The sequence below is a fragment of the Cyanistes caeruleus genome, chromosome 4, assembly GCF_971803275.1.
Source record: "Cyanistes caeruleus chromosome 4, bCyaCae1.hap1.1, whole genome shotgun sequence".
Lineage (NCBI taxonomy): Eukaryota > Metazoa > Chordata > Aves > Passeriformes > Paridae > Cyanistes > Cyanistes caeruleus.
The window spans coordinates 81,929,213-81,951,619 of record NC_141704.1 but is presented as its reverse complement, the minus strand read 5'-3'; the positions used below and the strand labels follow the sequence as shown (position 1 = coordinate 81,951,619).

Genomic DNA, 22,407 nt, shown 5'->3' with positions numbered 1-22,407 from the left:
GTGAAACTTCTCAGTGGCTGCCCTGAAAGGAGCCCTTGGAGCTGCTAAGGAGGAGCTGATGTAGCCTCTGTGACTCCCCTTTGTGCTGGTTTAATTATGGCCCTCAGGGGCTGTCAGAGCCTGTGTGTGTTGGTCCAATTTAATATTTGGCCCAAAAGGGCACTTGTTGTTTGCTGTTTATTCAGTCTCCCACGTGAGATGGAGCAGGGGTTGCAGCCCTCCCTACAGGGAGGTGTTTAAAGTCAACTTAGCTCTTTCTCACTGGGGTTTCAGCATCACAGCCAGGAGCTGGCCATTCTGTTTCATGCTGGAAGGTGCCTGCTGTAGGTGAATGGAGGCAGCTTGCACTTGGCCATTGCACAGCTGCTCCCTGAATCAATAACTTGCTCAGTTCTGCTGAGTCGGCAGCTTTGCATCAGGACAAAATTAAGGTGATTTTCCTTAAAAGCTGGTGCCAGCAAATGGAGGCATGTGAGGATGAACAGCACAAAGCTGGGGGCACAAAGGCTCCCAGGTGCATGCTGCAAGCCCTTTCTCTCTCCTCCTCAGCTCTATCCAGTGAAATCTCCCTCTGTTTCCTCCAGGGCTGGTAACAGATGCTCATATCTCCTGCCAAAACAGCCCTGCAGCAGAGCCTGCTCGCTCCGTGGGCTCCATCTGCCCCTCCTGGGGGATCCTCGCTGGGGCTGGGGCTGCTCCCAAGCTGAGCTCGCTCTCCTGGCTCTCAGCACCAGAGCTGCCTCTGCCAAGAGATGCCCAGGAATCATTTGGCCATGGTGCAGGTCCATTATTACTGGCTAAGCCAGGGGCCAGTTTCTGGCCAAAGCAGCTCACAGGAGTATGTGTAGGCAACTTCCCATCCTGGGCTGCACCCTGACATCTTTGAGTACCCCAAACCCATCAGCCAGGTGCCAGAGCTGCCCCTGCTGTTCAGGGCAGGCAGATGAAATCAAACATCCCAGCAGGGTTTTTCCCAGCATGGCTGCAGCTCCAGGCCCTGCAAAGGCTCCTGAGGACCTTGGCTCCTGGGGAAGGATGAAGGGCTGCTCTCTGTCACATATCCCCCCTTCCCCTCTCCCCTCCACGGGGGCTGGAGTTTGGGGTGACAAGAGCAAGCTGTCCAATTTAGGAAGGGGAGGAATTTGGTTGCCCTATCAGTCCCAGGAAGTGTTTGGGTCAGAGGGGATTGGCATGGGGAGATTTTTAATCCTGGGGCTAAGCCGGCACAGAGTGGAGTCGGCACTAATTGGAACCAGTCCTGGGGAAGGGGTGGATGAGAGTTCCTCCTTTTAGAGCAGCCCAGGCAAGGACAAAGCTTATCTGTGCTATAGGAAATGCCATGTCCTGATCTTGACAAGATGCTGTCACGAGTGTAACGGGCTGTGTCAAACCAAGCCACGTGTCCCCTTATTTTTTTCAACCTTTCTTTCTACTACTGTCCACAATTCTTAAAATTTTTCTCCTCTTTCCTTCCTTCCATGAGCTGGCAAAGCTACTCCCACCCCTTGTACAAAGGGAGCTTTCCTGAGCTCTTAGGCTGAAGCTTAAATTCTCTCTCTAGCATCCTTCTCCCTGATAACAGGGATGCTCCCCAAACCCAGCATTTTTCCCCCCCCCAAAAAAAGCCATTTTAAAGCAACTTGTTCATGCAGGCTTGAACTGGGGATGGATTTGATGAACCAGTTTCAGTAGGAACCAGTTTAGTTTGGGCTTGGAAATAAATGGCAGCCACTTACCCCCATGAAGGGGCACACCCTGAGGAAAGCTCTGATTCCAGGCTGGCTTTGCTACAGCTGGAGGATGATGCAGCTGTAATGGAGCTAAATGCAGCATTTTGGAAATGCCTAATGGTGAAAGAAGAACCAGAAAGTCTTTGCCACAATCAGTGTTTTTTGGGGGTTTTTGGGTTTGGGTTCTGCTGGGCTTTTTTGGGGGGGGCAGAGGGTGTTGATTGGTTTTGTGTATTTCTCTAAAAAATAAATCATCTTGCAGGTAAAGTTCCCATCTTGAATTTTCCTGTTAGTTGCCACACTTTGGTGTGGGAGAGACTACCTCACATAGAAAGGCAGGACAAGGACATTTGTGATAGCTCAGGAAGACTCAGTTTTAGGCTAAAACAAATTATTTGTAGTCACTTACACTTATAAGGAAAAATAAATGCACTCATATGTTCAAAATTTTGATTTCCCCCCCCCCCACACACACACATTGAGATCTAAAATGCAGCTTCTCCAAGCAGACAGGGATCTCTTGAAGGGTGGCACTCTGCTGTATCTCCTCCAGCCCTGAAAGCTGCAGATTTTGCTTGGTGGAGAAGTCAGAGGCACAGGAGGAAAAAGCAAAGCCATTTTGCCTGGTGAGAATGTACCTGAGCCCCTCGTTCCCAGCCGTGGCCTGAGGTGCAGCCTTGGTGCCTGGATGTTTATACACTCCCAAAAACGAGGATTAGGGTCTCCCAAAAAGAAGTTTTGGGTCTCCCAAGTGCTGAAATAAAAGTAAACTTGTTCTGAACCATAACAAGAGCCCCCAGATGGGGATTCCTTTCTTTGCCCAGCAGCAGAGAGAGAGAGGTTTTGCTGGAGGTGGGAAGGGACAGCGGCCAGGGCTTGCCAAAGGGTGAACCAGGAGCCCCTCCTCTGGTGTCAGCTCCCGGAAGCCTCACGTTCCCTGGCCACTTTTTAAAATTCCTTTCCCAAACAGACTGCCAGGGTGGAGGGATCATAAAAAGTTCACCCCCTTGTCACGAATGCTCCCGTTCTTCCGGGGCCGGTGGGCAAAAGTTGTTAGCAATTTCCTCGGGCCGTGACCTTTGTTTTGACCATGGCAGAGGAGGATTGCAATCCATCAAACCCTTGCTTGGCCTGGGGAGAGGGTTGGGAAGAGAAGGGGGAGCTTTTACGAGGGGCAGGGGGCACAAGGACGTGGCTTTGCCCCTCAGGTTTGGTGAGGAGGCAGGGGGGGATGCCTCGCTGCTGGCTCAGCTGGAAACTCAAACTTCCTGACGTGGGATTCACTGAGGGAAACTTCTCTGTGTGGGCCACAAGAGAGATTTGAGAGTTTGCTTTCATTTTCTATCCCAAGAGGGATGTTGGATTACAATTTGCTCCATCAGTAGAGTGGGGAAAGATGTGCTGCAGAGCTTGTGCCCAGAGCCAGGACTGCATCAGCACCGGAATTCCAGCAGGAGTTTGGGCAAAATGGGAGATGCCAGCAGATTTACCACCTCCCAAGTCCCAGCTCCTATTGGTCCCTGGCTTTTCCAGGCTGCATGGGTTTTTGGAAGATCCTGTAGGGCTGTGTTTTGTTAGGAAAATCAGCAGCTAACTTGAACTCCCCCCTGGGAAATGGCTGGCTCCCACAGACACCTGCCTCTCCACTCAAGTTCCCAGGGGGGCAGCTCATCCCTGGAGCATCCCTGGTGCTCCCCTGCACCCCGGTGTCCCCTTTGAAGACATACCTGCATATGAAACAAATCTCCCCTGAGGAAATGCAGCCTGTGCATACCAGTCTGCTCTGCTTCCCTTGGCTGCCTGCCCCTGCCTCCCCTCCCTCTGATCTCCGCTTCCCTAGGGAAATGCATCCTACCGCACTTCCCGGCTGTTAAACACAGATTCCCTTGGGAACTTCCTCTGTCAGTTATCCCCCTGATCAGGCCCTTGGAAAGCACCTAGGCTTTGGGTTCAGCAGGGAGGCTTGCAATCTTTCACCTGTCCCCTTTGTAACACCCAGACCTTCCTTTCCACCCCAATCACTTGCATGACAACCAGGGTGGCTTTTTCCCTAGGAAGCAGCAGCTGTGTGCTCACTTCCAGGCACAGCAGAGCATCAGATGGAGAAATGTGCTGCTTATTTCCTTGTTTGATGAGGATCTGTTGAGCTCAGGGAGAAGGGAAAGACTTTTACACCTCAAACTGAGAACCTTAGGCTGTGTGAGGTAGCTCCTTGGATTGGGAGGCACACAAAAGCCTGGAGAAGGCAAACCAGACCTCTCAGTAGGAATAATCCTCTGCTCCCATGTTAATCGCTGCTATGCTTGATAACCTGTGTGCCTGAATGCCCACACCACTTCCCTCCCTACCTGTACTTTGTCTGCCTGACTCACCAAACCCAAACCTCTCCTTGTGTGCACTTCAGTCAGCAGCACTGGGGTTCTTTGACATCCCCATACACTGGGTGTTGAGCCCAGGGCTGTTGGCATTTAGCATCTGCCACCACCAAAACACTAAACACGGCCCTCCTTGTCCTGTGTCCCGTGCCTGTCTCAGGGGACATGCCATGCTGTGTGGGCTCAGAGCACCCATTCTCAGGTCTCACTGAAATTAAAGCCACTCTCCTTTCCTTCCCCCAGGCCCTGTTTTTGCTGCTCTCCCCACAGCCCAGACCCTCCTCCATGGGGTGGCTCTGAGGGGCTAAAGCCGGGCACCAAAGTGCTTGCCCTGGGTGCTGGCGGGCGTGGGAATGGAGAGGAGCCACAAGTGCCTGCCTTTCCAGCAGGGCTGAGTGCCTGAGTGCTTTGAAGGAGAGGGGCTGTGGAGCATGGGAAACAGCACCAGGCTTTGGGTGCATCCCCTGTCCCAGGCAGGCAGGGCCCTGGGCCTGCCCCATAGGCGGGTGCCCACGGACCAGATGTTCTGGGAGATCAAAGGCGCTGCATCCTCCGTTCACGTGTGTGCACACACCCCCCTGCGCCTCCCAAGAGACTCCTAACGCTCTCTATCTCCTCTCCAAGATATTTTCCTTCCCTTCCTTTGTTTGCTTTCCAAACCCCCATCTCTTCTCTGGCACTGCCTGCAGTCCAGGCTGCGCCAGCAGGGAAAGGCACCCTTAGCTCGCACAAACCGCATTTCGGGGTGAGCCAGGAATGCCTGGCGGCTTTTCCACCCTGCTTCCCTGCCTCTGGCTTTTGGTGCTTCTTGGGTGGGAGGCTCAGGGACCTGTCACCCAGGGGCTGCTCTGCAGCACCCCTGAACCTCCCACCCCCGATGGCTGGGAGGTGTCACAGCTTCCCACAGTGACCAGGACACCCCCTGGAGATGTCTGCCTTTGCCCCCTGCAAATTCCTGCAGCCCTCTTATCTCCTTCAGCCTCTGCTGAAGTCCTGAGATCCCTGTGGATACACTGGGTGTGATAAAACACCTCTACAGCCCAGAGGTTACTACTATTCACCAGCATGGAAAGCTTTCCTGGTACACCACAGGTCTCCAAAGTGAGATGCATGCAGAAGAAAATAGGGTGCAGGAGAAGAATACATTTTGCACTATTAATAAATAAAAAAAATATTAATTTCATATTTATATAATCCTTTCTTAATTTCTAGTTTTGTTATGCTTTATAATTAGTGCAGTAATAGCTGCACATAATTTATAAATCAACGTATTTATTTGGGGCATACGCCACTAGTAAATGCTTTTAACTTTTACCAGTCTGAGTGCACAACCAAAAGGGCTGGCCTAAATTACCAGTCAGAAGGTTGAAATCAAAGCAAAGAGTGATGCCTGCATGCCAGAAACCCACTCAGCAGCATGGACACCTCTTTATGGAGATAAAACAGCCAAGCTTTGGTGAGCTCCAAGGCTTTGCTCCAAAGCTCCTCTCTCCTCTTTTTCCTCCTAGCACAACAGAGATCTTTTCCTTTTTCCCCCTAGCACAACAGAGATCTTTTCCTTTTTCCCCCTAGCACAACAGAGATCTTTTCCTTTTTCCCCCTAGCCAGAGACCTTGCAGTCACTACATGGTGCTCCTTGAAAAAGGGAAACACAGGATGAAAAAGGAATGGTTAGCACAGAGCAATAAAACCATTCAGATGCAGGGAGATATGGTAGCAATATATTAAATGGGGAACAGAAAAAAAAGCCAGATGGTTGATCCAATTCACTTTACAACTCCAGATGACTTCACAAGAGGTCACTTGGTGAAACTGAAAGGCAAATGCTTCAGCTTGGATGAAAGCAAACAGCTCGTGCCTGCCAATGTAATGTGGAGGAGACCGAGGAATGTCCTGCTGCTGAATGGCATTGACAGAGCTGGAGAAGGAACATTTTTAAAGGTTTTTAATAGGTTATCACCTTTAGCCTGCACTGCAGCTGTAAGCACTGTTATGCTGGGATCAACACTTCAGTTTCCAGGGTTTTAGAGCAGGAGTGATGAACTGCTCATGCTCTTCACCAAGAACGGCTCCCCCACACAGAGAACAGCAGCACTTCCTGCCACACAGAGGTGAGATGTGAGTGTCCTGAGTGTTAAAATTCTCATGTGCCCATTCCCAAAGTCCACTGACTCAGCAGTCCTATCCCACAGAGCTAAAGACACCTGGCAAGTCACCCAGGCAGCAGGTGAAAGGAGCCTCCCAATTCCTGGTGTCCTAGTGATGCTAGCCAGCACTTTGAAGGGTTTGGAGCTGAGAGCAAGAGCATGGAACAACTGTCTGTGCTTGAACTGCTTTATTTCTTGTGTATATGGGAAAAACAGTTGTAATTTAATTTTTTAGACATTGATAGTTTTCTTCTGCTTTGGGATTAACTTCTGGAATATTGCTGCTGGTAGTGAGGCTCCTCTCTCCTACTCAGTCCTCAAGAGGAGAAGCACCAGCCTTTCTCCAGATGTTCCAAAAAAGGTTTTGTCTGTGACCACCTGAGTAGAAGTGGCCTTTGCTGGGAGAAAGGAGGTACAGTGGCACTGCAGGCAGTGGTCCCAAGGGAGCAAGGTAGAGACTGTGCACGTGTGGATGAAAGAAATTTTGCCAAAGATAACTGCCCCTCTCTGGGCATGCTGGGGAGGGACCACCCTTGATAATTTCTTTGCAATCTCTCCCAACAGATCAGCCTTGAACTACCTAAAATAATGTGCTAGCCTTGATTTCCACAGCTTTTGATTTCCAGCATGTAACAAGGGCTGGGAAATGACATTTTTGGCACGTTGTCAGTATGATTTTAACCCGAGAATGCTCCTGTACAGATGTTTCTCTTGCTTGCTCTAAAGCAAAGCCAAAGAAACAGTATGGGATGCTCTGAATGAGATGCCTAGGGAGACAGATTTGGGGTTTCCCAGCCAGCTCTACTTTGGCTGAGAGCAGCAGGAACTTCCCAGCCCTGGAAGGGCCTTCTTGTCACGGCCTGCTCCCTGCAAACATGTTTGAGAGGCAGGATGGGGCCCCCACCTGCCTCTCTGAGCTGCCTGTATCAAACAGCACACCCAGCCAAACCACACTGAAGTCTGTCTGGGCTCTTGCTTAGGGCTAAACACCTTTTGCCAAGTTGCTTTAGTGCACTATCAAGCCTTTGCTCCCCAGAGTAACAGCTCAGAGTTCACTTAACTAAAGAAATTTTTTTGCTCTGAATTTTCCCCTGGGGTGGTTGACTTTTATTTCCAAATTTTTCTCTTCCTCCTTCACTGCACTTTCTTTGGAATTGAATAAATGGGTGATTTTCTTTTAACCTCCCCAGCTATTTCAGGCACAGGTTGTGTGTCCATGGAGGTGGCCCCAGCCTGGCTGTTCTGTGTGTGTTATTGGGCTGTATGAGTTCACACTTTTCTGTTTTCCAGGAGATGCATATTCTGCTTGCTAACATCAGCAGATCAAGACAGGGGCATGAAACAAGCAAGGTACCCTCCCTCTGCCAGCTTCTGGGTGTTTTCTTCCAGGCTTTCTCTCTTCTTGACACGTGCATGCACTTCCAGGAATCATTCATATACTGATTAATGTTAATAGCCCTAGGTGTGAAAACTACCTTCTAAAACAGGGTTGTGATTCAGATGTGCAGGAACATTTCAAGTTCTCTGGTGACCACTTAGTGTCAAGCCTGCTCTTAAATTTTCCACTGCCAACTCTGCAGAACAAGTGCAATATTATCCATTTTCCTGACTCCTTTTCCATTAGACTGAACCATCTCACTGTTAATCTGCAGTGCTTGCCTTTCCAATCACAACTTCACAGAGAATTTTTCCCTGATTTAATGCCTCCTTTGTTCCCTGTATTTGTCCAGTTTCTTAATGCGATGATCTGGCTTAGGGCTTGTTTGCTGTGCCCAACTGGAATATTATGCATGCTTATACAAAGATGAATAAAGATCAATATTCTCATTGATTTGCCCTAGGTCATCGGGCTACAGTCAGCAGTACAGTTCAACAAAACTGTGCTGCAAAAATGCTCCAGAAGGAATTCTGAAATTGTCCTGAAATGCTGCTTTTGTTCCTCATTTGACTTGCAAAAACCTGTGCACAAACACTGAAGGAGGCCTGGCTGAAGATAACAGGGTTACTACACTAGGTACACATGGATGGGATATCCCATTTTCCTCTGCATCTCTGAGGTAAAAAAAACCTGGTAACAGTTCCTATCACCTGGAATAAAGGACCATGATATTCCATATAATGCCTCAGCCAACTTGGGGAGAGCTGTAGGGGTACAAACCCCCTAGTCCTGGACTTCAGCTGTGAGGTACATAAATCTCAGAGCCTTTCTTAACGACCTGCTTTAAATCACTGCTGTCATTGACTAACACTGAACACATTCTGGAGGACACTGATTTTTGAATCCAAGTGTAACGAGTTTCTTCCTCTTTCCTGAGAAGGAAGATACAAAACTAACAGAGAAAAGTTAATGGTAAGTAACTCCAACATCTTCCAGTGTGAGAATCACAAATCCAGTTATCACTTATGTAGTTATTATTTTGCTTTTTAAAAGTATGCAAGACCCTGATTTGTGAAGGTCTGCCCAGTGTGAGGAAGCTGGATCAGCGACTGTTGCAAAGATAAAAGCTGTAACAGGTATCCAAAACCTAGCAAGAGATTTAATCCTGACACACTTCTTGCCCAGTCACAGAAACATGTGCTGAAAAGGAATAAATACCATAACCATCTATGTGGAAAACAAGAGCTGGCACCTAAATGCAACAGCAAAGAGCAGTAAAATCAAAAAACCCAACCTTGCTAAATAATCTTATTTCCTAAGAGCAAATTTAAAGAATTTCTTCCAGACACAGGTTAAATAAACTTGGAATCAGGATTTTCTTAGCAGTCAATCTCCATTTGAGAGGAATGAGGCAGTAAAAGGCTAATCTGGCATTTGGAGTCTACTTTACATGAGGGCACACACATGAAGGCCTCAGGTTAAAAACACTGCATAAAGCCAGTGTTGCTGCAGCTTGGCAAATGCTCTTCACGGCACAATGAAAAATTCCTACCGTTCCTGACTCACTGCAATACTTAGAGAAGATGATTTCAAGATTTATTTAAGTAATAATTCATCAGCTTCTATTTTCCATGAAAGAAATCTCAGAATTGAGCATTAGGAAGAGTCAGGGTGCAGTCTGGATCTCCTGCACAGCAACAACAAACTTGTGAGGGGAAATGGATTGTGTTTGTTTTATCTAAGTAGCACAGTTGTGTTACTGTAGTTCTCTCCTGTGACAGAAGACAGAGGGAACAAAACTACTGACCCATTTTTCAGGGAGAATGATGCTCCAGTATCCTAGATCCTATTCAAAAGCTTTGCCTACAATCCAACATTATTCCTGCAAAGAGCTTGGCACTACTCCTTGCACTTCCAGCTTCACAGAACAGCTCATACACACAGCTCAGGTAGAAAGTCCTTTCACAAACAATCCCACTTTTCAAAACTTGCTGCCAATGCCCCAGAGAGAAGTGACAAGGAACTCCATACACACACGCATTTTTATTTTAATAAATAGAGTTTTACAGGCTCAGGCTTTTTTTTTTTTTTTTCTTTTTTTCTTAAATCACATATACAGAACAGGAAATGCCTGACCAAGTAACATGAATTGAACTACTGAACTTGGGAAGGAATACATGCCCTCTATAACACTGAAGACCACAACTGAAAGGAGATTTGCCATCAGCAGCATAATAATTTACTCCACAGATCAGACAACTTGAGAGAGATGTGGCCAAAGCAAAGAGAGTGACCATAAATGGACCACTTGTCTTTTAAAGAGTCACAACAGTGTAAGGAAAGCCAAGAGCCCAAGTGCCTCCATTTTCTAGTGCCACTTCTGGATGAATATGTATGTCTTCACATCCTTTGAGCAATGCATTCTAACCACAAGTAGAGAGGCTAAGCACAGCAGGTATGCAAAATTATTCGATTGAAGAACAGATACTGGATGACACAGTAATGTTAAATTTCAAGATTTTAGATTAGCAGATGCTTTTGCATCCCCTTCAGTATGGCAGTGGAACAGATCCCACCTTCTCTCATAGAGGTTTAGTCCAAAAACTTCCTGTTGGCATTAGCACCAAAGAGAGCCACTCTGATTTCTGGCATCATCTGTAGAGAAAGAGCACATCAGCTATGTGAAATGGGCAATAAAACTGCTGTGTGTTCTTCCTGCAGGCACTGTGGGATAGTTAGGCTGCCTTCAAAATTAACAAGTCAGCTCATCTGAGCTTTCTGAAGTCTTTCTCTGATCACACATTGCCTGCTACTCTGTAGACTGAAAGCACTGCCTGTACTGCAGCATAAGACATGCCAGAGCTAGGGGTTTTTTTTGCACTTGGGTGTAACAGGTCTCAGCCAAAGTTTGTACTCAAGTTAGCTTCAGCAATTCAAGTTAGCCTCAGCATTTCAGCATCTTGACTGCAGTGCAGGCATAATCAAGGCTTTCAGTATCATAATTTAGAGAGTTTTATGCTTAAGATTAATTCAAAAGGAATCATTCTGGGGAAAGCCATGATGTTGTTTTTTTTTGTTGCACAAACAACAGGTAATTTTCTTCTTTCCTTTCAAAAATAACTTCCTACTTGTCATTCCCAATGAAGTCTGATGCCATGCACTATGTGACACTTTGGAAACACAAGGATTTCATTACAAGAACAAACTAATTCATTGTATTTTGTTTACCTAGGTTGTTGGGAGAAACTCACCTGCTGGGCTACAAGGTCCAGACGACTTTCCAGGGTATTGGAAACTTTAATTTTACCATCACTGTTGTAGATTTCAACACCTCCAGCACTAAAGATGGATAACAAAAAAAGAAATAATTCAGTGAAATCCACAGGTCAGAGTCAGAATGCTGCAAACATATCCCAAATCAGCATTTATAGGCAAATCAGACACATGGCTAAAATTTCTCTTTTTGAAAAAACAACCTTTGATCATGTGTTAATAGGAATGCAGCACAAAGAGATCCAGTGAAGCAGCAGTGCAAAGCATCTTTGGAGTTCTCTGAAACCACAGCTATGTGCAAGGATCCTCATAGGCATGTTTTAAATATAAGTGGAGCTATGCAATTTGTCCCTGCAAAACAGCTTCAGGCTCTGTTATTAAGACATTTTGGAAAGGGAGGAAAAGAGCTAGAAGTATTGTTTGTTGGCCCATACATAAAGATGACAGAGTACACAGCTTTGTCTGTGGTACCTCTGTGATTCCAAGTGGAAATGGAGCCTTGCAGACAGAACTGACACAAACCCCATCAAGTGATTATCCTGCAGCACCTTAAGACCCAGTTTGCTTCATCTTGAGACAGAAAGCATGGCTACATCCATATTCTCTCTCCTTAAAAGAGCAGTGGCTCAGTTCCTATGCACAGTTATCCCCTGCTCCACTACTGTGAATCAGGCTGGAGACTGCACAAAACTTTTCCTCATGTTTTTAATGGAGACAGAGCTTGTCTGGAGAAAACTGCAGAGTCTGTGTCTGATAAAGAAGTGCCAGTTCCACAAGAACAGCAGCAGCCACTTTGAGGACATTCCATACTTAATTTTCTGACACTAATGTGAGCTGTGGCTTGAAAAGTTGCATTAAGTTAGTGCCCTGTACAAAACAACACCATTTTCCTTACATATCTTCTGGCAGGAAGCTGTCTTGGTCAATATGAACATCCACATCCTTTTTTATGGCATTTTTGTAGATGGGAATGCTCTTCTGTACAGCAGTCTAGGACACAAGATAAAACTTCCAGTCAGCACTGACAAATTCTCCTGCAGCACTCAGGTTTGATCATTCAATCACTTGTACTAATAAAATGAAGGGATTGGGACCTCTTTTTTTTTTTTTTTTTTTTTTTAATTAAGCAAATGCATTTAATTTTGGCTCTTCAGCCAAACCCACTTATTATTTTTAATACTGTAGCCATGTCTAAAGTTTCCAAGGCATTATCCAAGGATGGAAATGATCCCAAACTTTGGAACAGAGGTGCAAAATGCAAAGCTTGTTTTCATATTACACAGAGAGGGGAGGATCTGAGCAGCAAACATCTGCAAACATCTGTGAGCACAGCACTGTCAAAATGTTCCAGGTGTCTTACCTTAACCATGGGGAGATCCTGCTTCCTGCACCGAACAACTAATCTGGGCTCAAGCAGCTGGTAGAATCCCTGCAAGGAATAATCATTTCAGTTTTGCAGGAAGACAATGTTTCTTTGTCAGAATTATTTAACCCCAAGAAAGGAAAGAAGCTGATCAATTTGAAACCCAAACCCCAACAATATCAGCCTCATTTATTTAGATCTTTGCTCACAAGTTCACCTCAGGCAGACATTCTGAGAGGACAGCACCAATATCTGGGGAAGAACCCAAATATGGATGATGTTTTTGGAACTCAAGTGCAACTGAACATATGGAATCTCAGGATTGTGTTGGCCAGTAATTCATGCACACATAAGGATCACTGCTAATCCAAATACACAGAGCATGCAACCAAGCTCTTGGAGACATGCAGCAGTTTCAGATGCCTGTCCTTGCAGTTCCTGTGGTAATACCTGAGGCTACAACAGAATAAAGTAAGTTTAGTTCAGTTTGAAGGGACCTATAATGACCATCTGGTCCACCTGTGAGCACAGATCTCAGATCCCTCACTGGATCTAACATAACAAGATAAAAAGAGTGGCCAATTTGCAAGAGCAAGAAAGGTTTGTTTGATGTACAGCAACACCAGACACGAGTGTGACAAGAAACAACACCCAGGTGGAGGCACAAACTGGCAGGAGACACGACTGAGAAAATTCTGCCGTCCAAATGTGACAGGAGAGCTCGTGGGTGGCTCCTGGGAGTTCACAGGACCGGTCTGTGCCAGAAGGAGGCACCAGAGCTCACAGGACTGCCCTGGCCAATGCTTACTTTCAGCTGTTCATTTCTGGGGTTTGAGGATGTCCTTCTAGGCAAACAAAGCTCTGGTTTCTGCTTTCTGTGCCTGCTTCTGTCACAGGGACATTCCATACTACAGCAAATTTGTCAAAGCTTATTAAGTCTCAAACGCCGAAAAGGTTTTCAAAGCGGATATCGACTGATTTGTGGGTTTGGAAAAACAGCCTCTGCCAAAGGTGCATTTGATCCAACTCATCTGCAGGAGCTTAATGTGTGCACCCTAAAATGTGTGTGTGCACATTAAATGCACAATCTGCAATTATTCTTACAGTGGAACTGCTGCTTGCTGCTACACCAGGCTCTACACCTCAAAATAAGCCACAACCTTTTCTGTTCAGAGTCCAAGACTCAAAAAGATATTGAAGTGATGTTTAAAACTCAAGGATCACCCAGCAGCATTTGATCCAGACTCCAATACAACTGTAACTTTCAGAGGGCTATTTCTGACAAAAGAAACTTAGCAATGATCCATTTTTTACAATTTAAATATTTACCTGTAGAACTAGTCCATCCAGCAGTGTCTGGTACCTGGCAGTATCCTTCACCACCTTGGCAAGTCTCTGCTTGGCCTCATTCAGCAAATCCTACATTCAGAAGAAATCAGATCAGCAGAGCCCATCTGTTTGGCATTTGGTTTCATGCCTACCAACTTTCTGTACTTCTATTATAGCTCTCACACCCTGCCAACACGTAAATGTACACTCCAGCTGGTGTTCATCCAAGCTAGACCTCCATCTCTGTGCATGGCACACTATCCCTGCCCAACACTTCCCTTCTTCCTGCCCTGGGCTGACCTCATTAGAACCTGACAGTAATTCCTGTTGTGTGAAAAAGGGAGAGCTTGGGAGTAAAAGGATGCTACTTAGAGTGTTAACTTAGATAAACTAAATATGTAGTGAGTAATTGTTTAATGTAAAATAATACAGTTGTCCAAATAAATTTTTTAGCTTTATAGTTGAGCAGAGAAATCCAATTTCTTTTTCCATCAAATAATATCCAGGTTAGGTATTCTTTAATTTTAAGTAAATGCAAGTGAAAGTTTAAAAGAGAGAGCTTATTTTTAATTTGTAGGAGCTATCTTAATTATCTTTACTCAGCAAATCAGTATTGGATGGGATTGAATTTTTAAGAAATTTTTAAGGAGTCAATCAAAGCTCCTGAAACTGGACCATCAGAAATGCTTCAGATAAAGAAACTCTCTCCTGTGCTATCTCAAGGTGTTAGAAAAAGAGTGCACAGTAACACAATCAGTAGGAGGATATAAAACTATCACAATTTACTGTCATGGTCAAACCTAGTTATTCTGTCCTCCCTAGAGTAACACTGCATTTCTGGAACTGCTCATCTCTCTTCATGAAAGGAGCCAAAGATCTGATAAGGCAAGAAAGAGTGAGCAGCATGTGACTTTAAATGTTTCAAAATGAGGAAGAGTGTTTAGAATTACTCAGAAGCATGAGGTTGAGTCAGCAGATAAATGAGGAAGAGATTACCCAGCAGAGACTACCACAACAGAGTTAGCCCTTGAGCAATCCACCTTCCTCCTCTCTGGGAATACAATCTAAAGTTTGAAACTCATTTTAAAGAGTCAATAAACTGGTGATTTTCTTCTGCTAACTCCTCTTTTTCACAGTAGCATCAACCTGAACATTTATGCCATCCTTTATTTTTGACTTCCACGGGCCCCTCAAGCTTTTCCAACAGCTCAACAGCCCCATCTAGCAGAACATGGAACACCCAAATAGAGATATCTCTGAGACAGGGTGGGAGAGCACAGCAAAGCTGGTCACTGCTCAGTGAGCAGAATGGGGACACACTGCCTGTGGTGAGAGATAAACACAGGACACCCAAACAAGGAGCCTGCTCTGATGAATGATTTCTCACTCTCTATGTCAACACACACACTGGTCACCTACCAGAACAAGAAGCAAAACTTTTCAAGTACTATAGGCCACTGAAGGACACAAAAAAAAACAACTTTTAGGAGGTGTTTTAAGCCTCCTTGCTTATGCCATGCTGGGTTTTTCACACAAATGTTGCTTGAGGCAAACAGAATTTCAAAGTTCTACCAACTGTGCAAGAGAGAGTTGCTGCTCTTTAAAGAAACAAGCTACTGTGCAAATGACAGATACAACACTGCCTGCAATGTTCCTGGCAGACCAATGTATTTCCCTAAAACAGCAGGTAACAGAAACTGTGAAAAGAAGGAGATTAGCAAAGCTGGACTAAATCCCCTAGGCCTTTTCAGAGCAGCTTGGAAAGTCATTTTTGTATCTTGAAGCAAATGTCACTCAATCAAAAATTGTATTTTCTTTAGAGAATGGTTCAATTTCCTAACATATGGTAGAAACAGAGACTGTGTGTTTACTTCAAAGATACTCACTGCAATAAGGTCATCCCTTGCCTTGAGGACCTTCAGCCTTGCTTGATTCATCAGGTTGGACATCTGACTGCAAGTTCATGCATGATAAAGATGAATCAATCCATCAGCCTTTGACAGAAGAACTGTAACATTTAACTCCACACTTTGCATTTAGAGGTAATAATTCTACAACACTTAAAAACGAGGTCTGTTCACCTGTTTGAATCTGTTTCTGGACTTGCACAAAAGATTAAACTGCAGAAGTCCTTTCTTGGTGAAGACCCAGCCCAACTAAACCAAACATGATTATTTGCCCCAGAGTAACATAACTACATGAAGAATTGTGAAGAATTCTTTCATCACACTACGTTACACCATTGTAGCTCAGCTTTGATAATTTCTCCCCAGAAAAAAAGAGAAACTCACAATTAGAACTAAATATGCTGTCTACAATTTGCCAGTTTGCAAGGGAAGAAGAATTTTGTACAAAATTAACAACAAAATGAGAGCTCAGGCTCTGAAGTCAGCTGTGTAACCCAAGAAACTTACATTTTCTTTTGCTGTTCAATTTGCTTCTCCTTCTTTTCATAATATTCCATGATTTTCAGCCTCTGTGTCTGAACAAGGCGACCCTTCTCAATGTTGAATTCTTCTTCTGCCTACAGTAAAAATTAAATAACTGAAGTGGAAACTGATTCCCTGGGCTGAAAAAAACAGAACCAAAATGTAACAGAGCACATTCACAGACAGGATAGGATGATACAATTCATGGTTCCATATAAAAACCCTTCACCTCTTTAAGTAATTCTTACACAAGGAGGGTGACAGTACAGCTGTTGTTTGTTTTTTCTTTTTGTAAAGCCTCACCAGACAGAATGTAAAAACACATGGATAATTCTCCTACTTATACCTGAGACTCCAATCTCAATTTCTGAATTGTGTTTGCAGATCTTCAGGAATACTTGCTTTAGTACTGATTAAATATTTGTGTAAATCTAAATGTTAAAGGGAGATTAAATATTATCAGCAACACATATGCTGAGTCCAATACCAACAGGCAATATTTAAATACCAAATAAATACCAAAGGCATTTCAGCAGTGGTATAATGCAGACTGTTGAGGCTAAAAGGCACCATTAATCCTTCTTCAGTAAACATCTATACTCTATCACCAGGTTAATATTAAACCCAGTCTCTTGTGGCTTAACCTAAGTGAAGCATTCTGCAAGTAATTCAATTCATGCCTTAAATACTAATTTAGTGGGGGAAGGTGTTCTGCTTAATCCAACTGAGTCACATTACCACTCTGCTCTCCTGATTGCTAAAAAAATGGGGTGCACTTTGATACAAATATATTTATATTCAAGAACCACCAAAACATTGACCAAAACCAGCTCTGAGTCATTTTCATTTGTCAAAAGCTAGGTTTATCTGGTACAGCGTTTTTTGCTATATAATAACTAAACAGAAATCAGCTATAGCTTATAAAGGTGTTCTAGCCCTCTCTGACTGCCACTTTCAAAGCAGGATGTGGGATGCAGTTTTTCTTTTGAACTTACTGACAGTGAACTTCCATTTTTACCTTTGCATCTATTTCTTCAGCCTTTTCATTGGCTTCCTGCTCAATGAAAGCCATCATGTGCTTGATCTGTAACAAGAGAGAGGAAAGAAAATATTTTCTGTAGGAAAGAACATTGCCCAGAGGAAGTAGGTATATATATATATATATTTATCTCCTCATTTTTAGATCCTCCATATCCATTTACTAATTCATATAATATTGTTTTGCAAGGAAATTTAATTGAGAATACACACTAAAGAGCAAGTTCATCTTGACATATATTACAAGAACACTATTTTCCCCAATAATTCTATATAATGCTGTTTCATTAGCTGCCATTAGAAGAATGCATTTCAGGTATGCAACTATTAAAAAAAAACAAACAAAACAACCAATCCAAAAGTAAATTTGTATAAATGTGAGGCTGGGTGTTTTTGCTCTTCACTAATGAGACCAACTCTTTTCACCCCTGGGATTATTAAAAAAAAACCTTCCAGACTTCAAAAATCCTCACACAGCAAAGTGAGTCTGTTATGACATTTACAGGAAACATTTACATGAAATATAAACATTAATATAGATGGAATCTGAATGAACCTGGGCCTTCCACAGGTGAACAGTGAAGCAAAGCAAAGTGCTACTTGACCATTCTGGTCAGGTTTGTACAGCCACAAGTTCCTCTGAACACCAGAACCCCTTCTCTTGAAAAACTGCTATAAATTCTGTATAAGGTCACTTTGGAGGGGCTGGGGAAGGAGACAGCAGCAGCAATGTTCTGTGACCCAGACCACATCAAGAATGTCACCTGCTGCTTCAGAGCCCCACATGAACCAGCAAGTTCTACTTGAAAAACATTTCTGCAGCCACCTCAAAGCACTACAAAGCCCAGGTCCAGCAGCTTAAAGACCAGGAAAGCAATCAGATCAAGTTCTCTTCATCCATCATGTGCCTTTCTGTGTGACCAGACCTCATTCCCAACCAAACTTAAACTGGGATGAGGTACAGACACTTCCACAGTCAGATGGAACAGACCATAAAAACTTACTGACTTTTTGCTTGCACTTAACACATTTTGCAGAAAATCCACTCTGAATAAACTCACACAAAAGACTCTTATTTATAGAATCTCATGTTAAAATTAAATGTTTTAAAGAGATTAGAAAGGTGCCGAGGTGAAAACTGAGCCAATGTGGAGAACAGCACTAAGCCCATAGAGATGAAAATACAGAAGTGAAGAGACAAGTGGAAGATTTTAAACACATGTTAACACAGTGGAAGAAGTGAACAGTAACATCTACATCCTCAAAATCAAATCAGGAGGTTTATTTTTAATTTGTGTCTGCAGAGATTTTCAAGTGCTTGTCTACCTACAGCATCAACTTCCTACCCTGCATTTCAGAAAGGACAAGAGAGGCATTTAAAATAAGAATATTATTTTGCTGAACAGCCTATTGTTGAAGAAGACTGAGAACCAAGCAGCAGCAGCAGTCTTTATGTTACTGAGTCACTTCCTCCAGTGTAGTCTGGTTTCTGAATTTTGGAAAAGCACTTTTAACAGTTCTGGGTGCTCAGGAAACATCCTCTGCATGAAGAAAAGGAATGAGATGGAAGCTAATATGGAATCCACTTCTCCTAGACTGGTAAGACTAAACAGTGTTACTTCCCTCCTGCTGTACTGAAATCCCTTTTTGCTTTTTATATAAATGAAGAGAGATCCAAAGTGAGATTTTCACATCTATAAATAGGATTAGTTTTAATAACAATGTCAAAAATGTATTTTGAAATGACAGACTTATTTTAAAGCAGTATTTCCTATAGAAAGGAAGTATTTCCCCATCAGGAGCAGTGTGATTATCCTTTCCAAGGGAAGCTCTAGATGTTAGATGGGCCTTAGAAGTGACCAGACAGACCAATAAATTAAACATCTTTGACATAATAAGAAAGCAACTCTGTCAGTGGGAAAAAGTCTAAACCAGAAATGATTTTCCAAGTGACAACCATTGGAAGTGTGGTGGCAAGGAGTTTAGAGGACCAGCTGGCAAGTTCATGCCAGATTCATCCACATGCAGGACTGCCAGCCATCAGCACTCTCCTCTGCAGCTCACAGCATCATCCTGGGCTCAGGAGTGTAAAGCACTGATAGGAAAGCTGCAGATGTGAAATGCTATTGGTATTACATGTTTAATACATCACCAGAGCCTGAACTAACCTTTGAAGTTCAGGTCAATTCTGGCTGAGCAAGACCACTCTAATGTCAGCTTTATTATGTTCATGGAAAGGCAGGGAAAAAAACCCTGAGCTTTGCAGATAAAATGAATACAATGTAATGTTACAATTCTCCTTTTGGAGAAAGGCAGCCTACCAATTTTACTTTCATTGTGAGGCTTCCTTGCCAAGAGACTATGTTTACTGAATGAGAAAGTGAGACACAAGTACTTGTGATGCAGAGGACAAAGGCAACTTGCCTGACCTGCTCATCACCTGCAAGAAACTACCCAGACCAGTGCTGACCGGATCCCCACAGCCTTTAACACCACACACCATCTCCAACCCAGCTGAAAGCAGCTTTTTTAGCTGAGGGCAGTGTTTACTGTCAACAGGGACAGGGTGTCCTCTAGGAGTGTCCACAGCCAGACTTCAGGGCTGGAAGATTCCACTGCAAGCCAACCCCAGGCTGCACCACTCTCCTTAGGATACAGACCTAAAAAGGGCATCCAGGAATGCTGAGCAGCCCACCCAAATGCTAAGGTACAGCTAACTCCAGGTAACACAGCTACAAGCAAAAATAGACAGGAAATCCTTAGGGAGCCATAGAATCATTAAGCTGGAAGAGACCTTCAGGATCACCCAGTCCAATCATCAATGCAGCACTTCCACTGTAACATTTAAACCACTTCAGATCCAGACACTTCCTAAACACCTCCAGGGACGCTGACTCCACCTGGGCAACCTATTCCAGTGCCCGACCACCTTAACAGTGAAATTTTCTTTATAATACTTGATGTGAATCTCCCCTGTCTCAGCTTAAGGCCACTTTCTCTGGTTCTCCCACTACAAGCATGGGAGAAGACACTGGCCCTCACCTCTAAACATCTACCACAGCACCACAGCTCGTCTAAGGCTCTGCATTTACCTGCCTTGGGGTGCAATTAAACACTGCAGACAGCACACAGCCTGCTCATGAACCCTCTCGTTACAATCTGCCCTAAAATGTCACCAAAACGCCTCAGGGAAGTTCCCCGGTGGGGCCCATCCACCCCGGCACGGAAAAAATCGCCTTGTCCGGACACTTCTTTTTCCAAGACAGGATCCTTTCCCTCCACCGATCTTATTTTCCCAGGGGAGCAGCGGGCAGAGCAGTAGAGCCAGCCCCCAGCGCTGCACTGCGGGCCCGGCGCCGTCAGCCCCGCTCCCCACGGCCCTTCGGGGGCTCCGCTCGGGCCGGGGCCGCGGCCCTACCTGCTTCTGCACGTCGGCATCGCTGAGCGCCATGGCGGCGGCGACAGTGGCGGTGACAGTGGCGGTGGTGACAGTGGCGGTGGCGGTGACAGTGGCGGTGACAGCCGCAGGCCCGAGGAGACGCGCCCGGTGCCGTCGGTGGCCGCCAGCGGAATCAGATCCGGTTCGGGTCACGGCCGGGGCGGGGTCGCCGCACGCCCCGCCCACCACACAGGGGCCCAATAGAAACGCTCGTAGTACGTGACGTCACACGGCTATATATGGCGGGGCGGGTGTGGCGTCACCGTCAGTGCGGAAATTGAGCGGAGCGGTGGAAAAGGCGCGGGAGCAGCGCCGAGAGCGGAACCTGCAGCAGGCAGGGGTGAAACACAGGGATGAACTCGTTTGTAAGGCCCTAAAGTAGCTCTGCGCTGGCTCCCACAGTGGGAGAAGCAGAAGGATGCAGGAAGGAGGGCATTGCAGGAGTTCTGTTACTGCTGCCATTCATGATGGCGAAATTTAAGCAGTAGAATAGTATTGGTTTGTTCTAATTGGCAAGAGGTTTCCATTTCCATTCTTCAGGAACGTTTGGTGGAAAAGACAAAACCATTCCTTTCCAAATCACTGTCGAATGTGTTATTTGTCACATCCGTGCTTCTTCCTGATTTATTTCCATTTCCTTAATTTTTTCGGTGTTTTTTTTTTTCTGTGTGAAAAACTTATTATAAAATAAGACTTCGCTGTCTTTTCATACTGCCGTTATAATGCTGGAAATCAGCTTGTATTTTGGGTCTGGAGAATGCTTTACTATTACTTCAGGCACCACCTATGTAGTATTAAAAGCAAGTTGTTTTATTAAATAGTAAATAATTAATAGTAAATGATGTTGATGTCTGTTATAAAATAAATATTACTAAATAAAATAGCAAATACAGTTGGAATTATATCCAGACTGTTTCTTTTCTTTGTGCCCCCTGCCTTGCGGGGGCGGGGTTAGGTCTGGGACTCAGACCCACCTAACCCACACCTGTAGCCACGTGACCTGGAGGTCAGGGCCGCGGAAACCGAACTGCCGAGAGCTCCTTTTCCTCCGAATCCCAGAGGAAAACGGGAGAGGGTGGCACAAACCCACCCACCGTTTTTTCCCGGTGAACGAATCCCTGCGACCACCGGGATCCCCTCCCGCCCGCCCCCGGGCAGTCACGTGATGTGGGCGTGTCCCCCCTCAGCGCCCCGCCCCCTCCCCGGCGCGAGCCGTGACGCGCAGCACGCGCCGCGCCCCGCGCGCTCCTGCCCCCGCCCCCTCCATCATGGCGGCGGCGGCGGCGGCAAATTAGGGCAGAGCCCGCGCACCGGCCGAGCGCGCGAGCCCGCGCGCCCGCCCGCCCCCCCCTCCCCCATCCCCACACCGCCCCTGGCGGGAGCGACCCGGGAGCTGTGGCCGCTCCTCCGCTTCCTCCACCTCCAGTTCCTCCCCGCGGCGCCCGCAGGTGAGGAAACGGGCGTGGGAGCGGGCGGGCTTGCTGTTTATTTATTTCTTTATCTGCCTGTCTGTCTGCATTTACTTATGAATTTAAGGGTGGGGCGGGGGGAGCGGATACCGGCGTCTCTGCGCGCTCCCGCCCGCTCTCCGTGAGGGGCGGGCTGGGGGGGGGGGGGGGCGCGTGCCGGGCGCGCGCGTTCCGGCGGGGGCGCGGCGGAGGCAAGCGCGCCCCCTGGCGGTCGGTGCCGCTCCCGCCCCCGCCGCGGTCGAAGGACGAGCGGAGCCCGCTCCGCCCGGGACACCCCCGGAACACCCCCGGAGCCGGAGGGCAGCGGTGGCGAAGGGGCCGTGCCAGGCCCCTGTGGGCGGCGGAGAGCCGGCAGCGCGCAGGCTGCGAGTCCCGCACGGCCCCGCCGGTGACTCATCCCGACGCCGTGCCCGCCCGCCCGGGTATAAATATCTCAT

The 22,407-nt window shown here is 45.9% G+C and overlaps 2 protein-coding genes across 2 annotated transcripts in view; one reads left to right on the top strand and one right to left on the bottom strand.

The window, feature by feature from the left end:
- Positions 1 to 9,654: 9,654 nt before the first annotated feature.
- Positions 9,655 to 21,724, bottom strand: ATP6V1E1 (ATPase H+ transporting V1 subunit E1). The gene is made up of 9 exons (XM_023925291.2): positions 20,481 to 21,724; positions 17,043 to 17,108; positions 16,010 to 16,119; positions 15,482 to 15,548; positions 13,596 to 13,685; positions 12,264 to 12,332; positions 11,799 to 11,893; positions 10,882 to 10,969; positions 9,655 to 10,285 (listed from the first exon to the last, which is right to left on the bottom strand). The coding sequence occupies exons 1-9, from the start codon at positions 20,511 to 20,513 to the stop codon at positions 10,223 to 10,225; spliced, it is 681 nt and encodes a 226-aa protein (XP_023781059.1). The 5' UTR covers positions 20,514 to 21,724; the 3' UTR covers positions 9,655 to 10,222.
- The window catches only part of BCL2L13 (BCL2 like 13), a 40,552-nt gene continuing 39,798 nt past the window's right edge, over positions 21,654 to 22,407 (top strand). The window contains exon 1 of the mRNA XM_086886034.1: positions 21,654 to 21,949. The gene's annotated coding sequence lies outside the window, so the exon portion shown is untranslated. The remainder of the gene's footprint in view (positions 21,950 to 22,407) is intronic.

What these genes read in the sequence shown, in the direction of transcription:
- ATP6V1E1 (XM_023925291.2), bottom strand. Translation starts at nt 20,513, where the DNA reads ATGGCGCTCAGCGATGCCGACGTGCAGAAGCAG. An exon ending in TGGATGGACTAGTTCTACAG is followed by an intron (nt 12,333 to 13,595) that starts GTAAATATTTAA and finishes TATTCCTTGCAG; the next exon opens with GGATTCTACCAGCTGCTTGA. An exon ending in AGCTTCCTGCCAGAAGATAT is followed by an intron (nt 10,970 to 11,798) that starts GTAAGGAAAATG and finishes ATCCATCTTTAG; the next exon opens with TGCTGGAGGTGTTGAAATCT.